The sequence below is a fragment of the Amphiura filiformis genome, chromosome 11 (genome assembly GCF_039555335.1).
Source record: "Amphiura filiformis chromosome 11, Afil_fr2py, whole genome shotgun sequence".
NCBI classification, from domain to species: Eukaryota; Metazoa; Echinodermata; class Ophiuroidea; order Amphilepidida; family Amphiuridae; genus Amphiura; species Amphiura filiformis.
This window is the reverse complement of record NC_092638.1, coordinates 2500905-2511867: the sequence shown is the minus strand read 5'-3', so window position 1 is coordinate 2511867 and position 10963 is coordinate 2500905. Positions and strand designations below refer to the sequence as shown.

The 10963-nt window shown below is 34.1% G+C and overlaps 1 protein-coding gene across 1 annotated transcript; it reads left to right on the top strand.

Annotated features, from left to right (window-relative positions):
- Window positions 1–323: 323 nt before the first annotated feature.
- LOC140164322 (proline-rich transmembrane protein 1-like) lies at window positions 324–2096 on the top strand. The gene is made up of 3 exons (XM_072187598.1): window positions 324–463; window positions 1488–1636; window positions 1953–2096. Exons 1-3 carry the CDS (start codon window positions 442–444, stop codon window positions 2094–2096), a joined length of 315 nt encoding a protein of 104 aa, XP_072043699.1. The 5' UTR covers window positions 324–441.
- The last annotated feature ends 8867 nt before the right edge of the window (window positions 2097–10963 follow it).

Here is a 10963-nt window from a genome sequence, read left to right as displayed (position 1 = left end):
CAGTTGAAATCCATACACCCCTATGATAGGCATGGCCTTAATCTTTAAGACACGGAGTGTGAATATCAAATACGGGATCAAATAGAGTTACCTTAATTAGAGTTAGGGTTTAGGGTTGGGATATGACAGTCTTGTAATAAGACTAGTAGAGTTGCACCCTATTCGGTAATCGCTCTGAATTTGAAATCTGTGAGAGATTAAGGTCATGTTTTCGGTATGAGGTGTATGGATTTCAAGTGGAATAGCCCATTGGATAGAAAGCGTTCATATAGGAGCTCCTTTGCAAACTAATATTTATACATATCCGGATGTCTCGTCCTTACCTACTTATAAAGTTAGCCGAGCCGCGCACATAGTATACTGAAAGGGGTTCGGCATCTAAGAGACTGAAATAATATTAATCCGTTTATTTAATATAATTTCTTCTATTTCTGCCGAAATATGGACCACAAACAGGATAATGGTATGTTAGCGAAAACGTTTAGGCCTATATTATAAGCAGGTGTAATAGTTTACTTATTATGTTGTTTGAATTTATATTATTATAATGTTTTTAATCTTAATTGGCATAAGTCAATCCAGAGGCGCTTTTTAACTCGGGGCTTTTTTTTTTTTTTTTTCTTTTCTGTATTTCCCGGTTTGCTTTCTTGGGCGTGACTTTTGCTTCTCGGGTCTATAGGCCTGTTTATCGCGACTGTGGGTTTATTATAACCGGAGTGAATTTTCTAAGTGCAGGGATGGCTGACAAAATGGTTTGGCCTAAAACTGCGGTTGAAAACCATCATGAAGCCCAATGTCTCATCTTCTAATGGTTTCTATAGGTAGCTAGGGGAATACCGACATTTATACAGCGTGATATTGGTAGTCTACAGCGTTTTTATTAATGATAATCATCATGATCATGTAATATATTGATTTCAAGTAAAGGGCCCTATTTTTCTCATAAACATATTGAAATTAGAAGTTCCAACTCAGTGTATTTCCGAAGATATCATCAAAAAACTGCCTAATTAGTCTCAATTGTGGTATACCATATCAGACTAATTAGGCAGTTTTTTGATGATTTCTTCGGAAATATACCGATTTGGAACAGAAAATTTCAATATGTTTATGAGAACATTATGAGCTTTCATCTGATACCAAAAGCAGTATTTTGGTGAGGTAAAGTGGGGGATGAGATTGTCAATCAGGTTACCCACCTTTAACAGTCCTCCAATAAACAATGTAGACCATATAGTCCAATGCTTTGTACTTAAAGCGTAAATATCTGGGGTGAAAAGCCGACCATCATATTGGAATGTTGCCCTTTTGTATTGAAGATTTACAAGTTTCCCAAAAATCCTAAATCTTTAGATCATTTTCATATAATGGTTGGCTTTTGGTGTGTCTGATATGCTCTCAGGTCTCACAAGAAATACTGTGCAAAGTTGGGTTACAGATCATTTAATTCAATTATTTTCTTATGCTTAGCTTTTGCTCTCACATAGTTTATCAGATAGGACAGGGCTATCCACTTCAGCAAGGATATCTGCAGCAGGACTATCCACCTCAGCAAGTAAATCCACAGCAGGGTTACCCACCTCAGCAAGGAAATCAACAGCAGCAGGGATATCCCGGCGGTGTTCAATACAATCCTGTAAGTACAATATCAAAACAGCACTTCAATGCAAGTTGATATATTTAAAATTATTATACAGAACTTTCAAGTAAGTCAAAAACTAGGATCAAACGAGCAAATAAATTTAAATACATTTTTATTAATTTATTTTATTTTATTTATTATTCATCTTTTATGCAGGGAAGGTGTTTCTTATTACATGTAATAATTTTCGTCTTTGCAAAAAATCCTTTTTGATCTAAGCGAAAAATATTTAACAAAAAGTGTAAGTGAGACTGCGTACGAGATTGTGGAGATAAAAAATATGATGCTTCACTGTTTGTTTGATTTTCAGAATTCTCCTGTAACAATTATTGCAAAACAATCTACTCAACCTAACGATTACATGAATTTGGCGCTTTTCGTAACGATTTGTTGCTGTCTGCCGTTTGGAATTGTAGCGATTGTCCAGGCAACGTGGGTAAGAACTGCTGTTTGAGACGGGATTACGTGTTTGAAACGATGACGATAAGGGTGATGATGACTACAACGACGACGAAGGCGATGATGATAATGTTGACGATAATGATGATGATTAATGAAAATGATGATGGTGCCGACGATGATGTTGATGATGACGATGATGATGACGATAATGATGATAACGATGATGGTGGTGATGATGATGATAATGATGATAATAATAATAATAATGATGATCATCTTAGTCATATTAAGAAATGCTGCTTCAGCTGTTAATTCTGTTGACACATCTGATGTCTTTGATTTTAATTATTATTAAGAAAATACCATAACATGTGGAGGTTAGAATGCATAATCGTTGGCCGTATCACATAATGACGTATTTGCAAAGTGCGTGTTGCGAGAAAAACGGCATTGAAGTTTTTGCGAAATGTATTGTTTCTGTACTCTTAAAATATGACGTCAGCGCTCGTATGGGGTGATATTGGTATAAAGTCTGCACAAAAAGTAACTCAGCTGTTGTAAATACGCCTATAGATTCAGAACTAATTATTGTTTTCACAATATTTCAACATAGAGAGAAGGATGATTTATTCACACGCATTTTGATATCCCATTCGTCAAATGTCGTTCAATATTAACAACACAGTAGTGCTTTTACAGAAAAATACCCGAATTTAAAAGTTGCAGTTATACAGCGATCAATGGTTATAATGCCAGCACTGTAACACGTAAAGCCCGCCATTATCTTCGCGCTTACTTCAAATCAATACAAATAACTGCAACTTTTAAATTGGGGTATTTTTCTTTCAAAACACTGCTGTATTGTCAATATTGAACAAAATTGGCCAAATGGGGTATCAAAATGCGCGTAAATAAATCATCCTTCTTTTCATGTTGAAATATTGTGGAAACAATTATTAGTTCTGAATCTATAGGCGTATTTATAACAGCTGAGTTACTTTTTGTGCAGACTTTAGATCCGTTCTTTACTAACTACGTGCGATACATAGAAATGATGTATATACATGTATAAGACAAAAACAATTTTAGATTTTCTTTTTTATTCACTTGTTACCATTGAAAACATGAAAGAAGGCTATGATCTGCAGTCGACAGATAATATTTCCGAATATTTTAAGTTAAATTCCGGAGTAAATTGTACGTCAAGGCATGCGCATTACAATTTTTTTCGCGCGCTCTGCTAGCATGAATGTTAAGTATTCAATTGTGTACTCTCAAGCTTCAGATCAACAAAATGTGCGCACTTTACAGTTTGAGTATAACACTATGATTCTAGTGAGTAATAACCATAAACGGTCATTTTGAGTTAATGAGTTAATAAATACCATACATTTTTGGTTTCTATTTTAGGACATGAAGGGGAACAAAAAAAATTAGACCATAAAAGAGGGATCTAAAAAGTATTTGATATTTAATTATAAAATTGATTAAACAGAAGATATCGTGTAATAAAATACACTGGTGAAATGAAAGCTACACAAGAAACTTGTTTGAAAAGATTCTGTTTTAAATATTCATGGATGAAACTTCTAATCTAAAATCTGCTGGTAGATTATTCTATATGTTCACAGCACGGTAATTAAATGTACGTAATCCTGATGAGGTTGTACTACACCCGCTGATAAATGTTGTGACTATTTTTGCATTTTTCTCAAAAAATAACTACACACTGGTAACAAAAGTTATGTGTATATTATAAGGGCAAGAAATCCAATTACTTCACCGAAATTTCAGTGATTCAAGACAAGTGAGTCATATTATATATGTTAAGAAATGAGGTACATTCTAGCGGTACCTCTTTTCTTATCATAAATAACGTACCGCTTGACTTGAGTCACTAAAATTCCGGTGTATTAACTGGATATGGCATTTCGATTTGGATTTGGAAGATACCTTCTCTTAAATAACAGTATTGCAAACCACCAGCATACATAACTCGATGTAGAGAGTCTTTCCTATTCAGAGGAAATATTGCAATTACACACCTTATTGCCTTTTAACAATAACCATTGACAATAGCACATATCAGAGAAGATGTAAGAAAAGGAGGGAGAACAGAATTATATCCTTGAGATAATCCCGTAGGTAATCCTGTTGCACCTATTCATAGTCCTTTATTCTCAAGTGGTGGGTTAACCAACAATTAACAATGAGAGGACATTCCTGAACCTCGTTCAGTTGGGGATGATTTGAAGTGACCGCCAATTATGACCATTTGATATTTAATACCAGCAATGTGAAAAAAAGAAATAAATAATGTAGTGCCAAAATAATTTTTAAACAAGTTATAACTCCTCTTCTGCAGTGCGAATGTCAGCGGCGAATGTCAGGTTATTATTTCCCAGTCTTTAAAAACAGCACTGTGCAATACCACTAAGCCAACTAAGTATCTGTTGTGAGATGTGTGACATTAATCTTTGATATTGCTTAATGGAACAAATCGCGGAATTAAATCAGTAATAAAAGAAGTAGATTCTTATATAGCGGTCAAATTAGATAAAAGGGGAAATATTTGTCCCTGCTCTAAAGAAAATATAGGTTAGAAAATTATCAAATAAATTTAAATTACAAATTGAGATTTTATATTTCTTTCTTTCACGAGGCGGCATTATCACAGACACACACTGTATAAGCTAAAAACTCGACCCTCATCACTAGTTGCTGTCATAGCTCAATGGTAGAGCATCAGACTGATGATATCAATATCGTTGGTTCGAGTCCTCCTGCCAGCAATGGTTATATTTATCATTTTAATGCTACGCTAAAATTTGTTCAATTTTTTTCGTTTATTTATTTATTTATTTATTTATTTATTTATTTATTTATTTATTTATTTATTTATTTATTTATTTATTTATTTATTTATAATTTTATTTATTTATTTATTTGTTTTTGTTTATTTATGTAAATAATTTGATATATTTGAAAGAGGTATTTGAGCAATTCGAAATTTTGATTTTATAATCCTATGGGGTCATTTTGAACCCCCACCCCCTCCCAAATTGTCAAACGCACAACACCTATGAGTTTGCATCATTCATAATGATCAGTACGTCCATGTCATCATCATAAAAAAACCATTCTATTTATACCTGACGCCGGCATCTAGACTATAAAAAAAATAGTATCACATCTTTCCTGCTCAATCAAAATAATACTTGCAAATAGATCATAGTTTACTAATCTAATCCTGTATTATATAGACCTGTAATATCACCTGTAATATAGGTGATCATTGTTTACATGGTTTGTTATAGTTGGGATTAGTGTCCGATCTCTGTAATGTAATGTAAATGAAGCATATTGATATGCAGGAAGAATCGATCAGGGCGCTAGCTTTATTGTCCTATGAGATGTAGGGCCTAGTGCGAACTGTCCAAGCTGATTGTTCATTTAGTATCATAATCTATTAGGGAAAGATAAACACTATTCAAAATATCAATAGATAAGACGAAAGGGATTTAGAGATTTGTAATTGAGTCATGCATGATTTAACAGAAGGTTCTTTCCAACACCCAAACGTAATGGATTCCTTGCCCCTATAATATACATAACTTTTGTTACCAGTGTGTTATTATTGCTTGAGAAAAATGCAAAAATAGTCACACATTTATCAAAAGGTGTAGTACCACCTTAACTTTGGAATAACAATAGATATATAGTACTACATTGATGTCTTGTAGGATTAGAATGAATGAAAGACGTATAATGTAAATTAGATGTAGTAAGAATTTGAAATACAACATAGATTTTTAAGGAATTTTCAAGCCTATACCTGCTAAGTTCGTTTAACATGTCATTATTGGTAATCAGCACTCAGTAAATTCTGGCAAGCTTATTTTGCTGAATTTGCAGAGATACATATACATGACTTTGTACTATTATTCCAACCATTGCAATACTACAATAATCAATGTGGGGTAAGAACAAAAATTACTAAACGTAATAAGGTATAGCTTTTGGTAATAAACATCTTTACGTCTAATTTTCCCTTGAAACTTTAAAATTAACGTTTTTGCGGCCCCCAGAAGAGGAGTGAATCTAATGTAACATATAACCGAGATATATGAATTCTTGTACATGTTCAATAACATGGTTGAACAAATTCATCAGGATCGGTAGAGTAAACTCATTAACCAAAGTTCTTGATATCTGATCCAGAAATTGCACTTACTTTGTGTACGTTTCAGCAACACTGTTGCCTTTGTCAACACTTGATGATGAGTGATTCCTACTGGCAACCGACGCTAGATGTATCTCCAGCGTAGGTCTTGGTGTTGCCAGTTAATTTTCCATCTGGGGATTTTCTTGAACCCAGTTCTAGAAATGTGTGAGAGTTGATACTGCCCGTCGTCTCTGTTCATGGTGGTGCCCCTCCTCTTTCTAATTTCTATAGCCTCCTTTATCCAGCGTGTAAATCGTTCTTGTTCCGTGCCAATGATCTCAGCGTCCCCCATCCAATAACATGGTTTTTGTCCACTACATGATCTGTTATTGCCGACTTGTTAACTGTTGTAAGAGATTCTTTTCTACCTGCCCTGGTGACTACTGTTAACTGCTGGAGATACATCTAGCGTCGGTTGCCAGTAGGAATCACTCATCATCAAGTGTTGACAAAGGCAACAGTGTTGCTGAAACGTACAAAAAGTAAGTGCAATTTCTGGATCAGATATCAAGAACTTTGGTTAATGTGTTCAATAACAGTATTTGTATATAATGACGTAGCGGTACGTAGTATTTTTATAGTTTACGCATATATTACCATTATTTGTTTACAACATGTGATATTTAGTAAACATTTGGACAAAACAAAGTGAATATTTTACTCACTACAATATTTCGTCCAAGCTCATCGGAGGACTTCATCAGGCATGACTGATGATATGGTCATCCATATATTTAGTATTTTAAAGTCTAGAGTTTTGGGGAGAACCAATAATCCATTCTGTCGGTTGGCATGACGTCACTCACGATAGATCGCTGTATCACATTGGTTGTTTTTGTCGAAATCGGGCTGTTCTATATGGTCAATTCCAGCCAAAGCGGGCCAAAATTCTCTCTGGGGGCCATTTTGAAAATGTTTTCCTTTTCAATTCTAGACTTATCAAATGAGATGATCATGTCTAGTGAATCATCAGGTGGAAGTGCCATCGGATTGAAAAATAACTTTTCTTGCTAGACCAAATAAAGTGTTAAATGCGCATATGCATGTTACCCACGAATTCAAGCATTTTTCACCTGTTGTACGCCATAAAATTTCACTTTCTTTAATATCTTTCAATATTTCATGTGTGACTCATATACACTAGAAATCGGTGAAGACTTTGAACGTAAAATAGAATTTTATTACATATATCTACAAAGAAATATTATTGTTATTACAAATTTTAAGAAAGAACCAGGTGTACAGTTAAGATTGTGTCAATTCTTCGAACTCTTTCCAAAGTGGCTGTCATTTAACATTACTGTATTATTTCGAAAGATTAGAATAAATGCTTCATATAAATATTAAGTTAGATTTTGTATCTCGTCGCAGGATGAGGATCTCGGATGGATTCGTGGGTAACAGCGTCTGGAAAATAGCAATTCCTATTAATTTTTTTTTTTTTTTTAAAAAATACTTTTCCTTATGTCAATTATTCAGGCTGCAATGGCACTATAATGAATTTTAATCAAAACACAGACTACATGGAATATTTAGAATGGATCATTATGGCATTTTGGGTATAAAAATTTTGAGAATAATGAAGTTGCCAAATTCAAATAGACAGAGCAAACAGTATTATATTATTATTTTAGTAAAATCATTCCATATTTTCATGTAGCAATATTCTATTAACTCGTGTTTGACAGTTCCTATGAACTAAAACACTATCAATACATTGTTAACTATAATTTAAGTAGGGATTCGTGGGTAACCAAAATGTTCGTGGGTAACACATATTTGAAGGTATGTATTGGTAAGCGGCAAAATAGAAAATATTACAGAAGGTTGGAAACCACCATGCGGTTATTCCTCCATTGTGTTTCAATGATTCCCGTTTCTCTAACTAATTGCATTTACCCAAAAAATGGTAATTTAGGATAATCAATCAAAACTTCATGATGCAGCTTCAGTATACCTTCAAGAGGACGCTATTAAACAGGACTGTTTTGGAACCTATTTCGCATGTTTTCAAAATGTTAAGATGCATAAGAAACATATAATTTACGAGTAAATCCTTGGATTCGTGGGTAACGCCGAATTCGTGGGTAAAGCTATAAGTACTATAGTATCGTTTGGGGTTTGCGTTTCTTAGGTGTATAAACTGTAAGTACTGTCAAAATTATAGCATACCCATGGCTTGAATATGTGCTGATTTAAACTTAAAATAAACAATCTCCTTATTTTTCAAGGTTAGCATCTATTCGGGATTCGTGGGTAACAAAAGTTTAAACCGTCGTAGATTCTTTTTTAAAGCGGTGAACGTATTTTTACGATTTACAATTTTAAGCACTTGTCAAACTAAATTCAGTGTCCAAAGTCATTAAATGTTAATTTAAGTTATGGCAATTATATTTGCTGGACTCGTGGGTAACAGTTGATACGTGGGTAACGGCAAATTTGATTTTATGGAATTTTATGGGTAAAACGTATTTGCATAAAATAATCACTTGGACCTCAGAATTATAGAACAAAACTTCGTTTCATGATAAAGTCATTTATGGCATATTCACTTAACCTTTTTCAGAACGATCATTTTATTTTTGATACGCGGGTAACAAAATTATTAGCCAAATTGACATAATGGCCTCTAGTGTCCACAAACTTTGGTGGAATTCAATCGTTTTACATATGATGAGAGATCATGCAAACGTCTTTCTAACGGTAATAATTTCATTTTGTTTGAAGGACATTCAATGACATATATGGTGCTTTATCTTTGAATTCGTGGGTAACACCAATTCATTTAAGCTATCATAACTTGTCCCCTGGTATGACTTGCTAGTAAAGGCCTATATGCACAAAGAGAGCACATCGGACGTGACATGATATGCTCCATCAATAACGTGATTTCCTTTATTAATGACATTTTAAAGTGGAAAGTTAACATAGAGAGAATTTTGTCCCGCTTTCGCTGGAATTGACCATATATATTATTCCCTCGGACATGTAGGGGACATTTACCGTTGCACTCAATAGGGGCAATCACAAAAAAGGCATAAAATAAATACCTCTTGATTTAATTCCAGAAGGAAAATAAACTTGAAATAATTACCAAAGACAAGGTAAATTGGTATTATTTTTGCTGAGAAAATTAACTTGAACTAAAAGGCCCTGTATAAACCAATAGGGATTTCGCGAAGGTGTTCCTTTTGACAGACGTGAGAAGTGGGTAAGTGCAATAGATGGAACAACCCCGATCGAGAGAATGCTGGCAAGATTGCTATTAAGAACATTTTCCAAGGTCTTGGAATCTTTTGATGTACAGATAACGTGTACATAATCAGCATCTATAATTACTTTACACTTTACAAATTTTGAAATAAGGAAAATTAAGGGGCTTAAGTTCTTCGTTGTGGCACACCTTTATCAATATTAAAATTAGCTATTGCAGATTCAATGCAAACAACTCGTTAATGGTGAGAACCACATATGTAACATACTAAATTAACCCTTACGCCAATAAATCTTACAAAATCTTACAAGGAAAACCACTGTTCACGCATTCATCCCACGTGATGCAATCGCAACCACCCTAAACAATATACTATATCCCCGAAATCGTTGGCCGGGCCAGATAATAGTATCAAATGCCTTTGTCAAATCCAAAAAGATAATACCGGCGGTTACAAAAACCCTTATAAATATTGTTAAGACTTAAGTCTTGAAAATCAAAGAGAGCTGAAGATGTGGAGTGGTTTGCACGAAAACCGGATTGAAAATTGTGCAAAATATTACTTGTGGTAAGATAATTGTATATTTTAATCACATGACGTCAACAAAAAAAGCACTATCCTGTGGACAAGATACCATCACAGCATCACAGTCTGCTGGAGATGCTATTCGATCTAGTGAAAACGTTCAGGTGAGCGACAGATAGTGTTGTGCTGAAGTTAATATACAAATATTGAATGTTTATGAGTACAATGGTAAGAATATTTTTATGAGGTGAATATATGGACTGAATTGGCGAGTCGACTTGAAAACCTCGCGCGTTTGTCAGTGTTGCTATGTTATGTGCTATGTCAGTGGAATGGAGAAAATGACTATTGTACTCTCGTGGAGTCCTTATGCAGCTGGCCGCTAAAAATAGCAGAAATAATCATTAGTAATTGGCCAATTAAATGACAAGAAAGTTTGTATCAGTTATATAATATTTGAATATATATATCTGACTGATCATGTTATTGCACACAATAGTTCTTTGAAAATCAGAGCCCTTGTGCAGGCAATACGCTAGTGAGCAGCGCCTTTTGTTATAAAGCGTGGAGACCATGTGAATTAATGTGCACGTAAAATCGTTCACTTAGCGAAGAAGTCACGCAAAATGTATTATCAACTTGTCCAAGAAACACACGTGTTTTGTATCTGAAAAGTAAGCTAATTTCAGACAAGTAGAATAAAAGTACACTTACCCTGTCTTGAATTTAGATTTTAAAAATGGTATTAAAATATCGATATATGATGTATATCTTAGTACATTTTCAATTATTACATTCACGACTTACACATCTGGCAATAAGGTTACTGTCAAATTAAACATTTCCAAGATGATATTCGTAGAAACCTTTTCCAAACTATACGTGGAAAAGCTTTTAGGTGAGACTCGTAGTTTTAAAGAAATTGACGTTTTTGCAACATGTAATTTTACTGCC

Coding starts and splice junctions, on each gene's coding strand:
- LOC140164322 (XM_072187598.1), top strand. CDS start 442: ATGGACCACAAACAGGATAATG. Junction 464..1,487: donor GGACCACAAACAGGATAATG/GTATGTTAGCGA, acceptor GCTCTCACATAG/TTTATCAGATAGGACAGGGC. Junction 1,637..1,952: donor GCGGTGTTCAATACAATCCT/GTAAGTACAATA, acceptor TTTGATTTTCAG/AATTCTCCTGTAACAATTAT.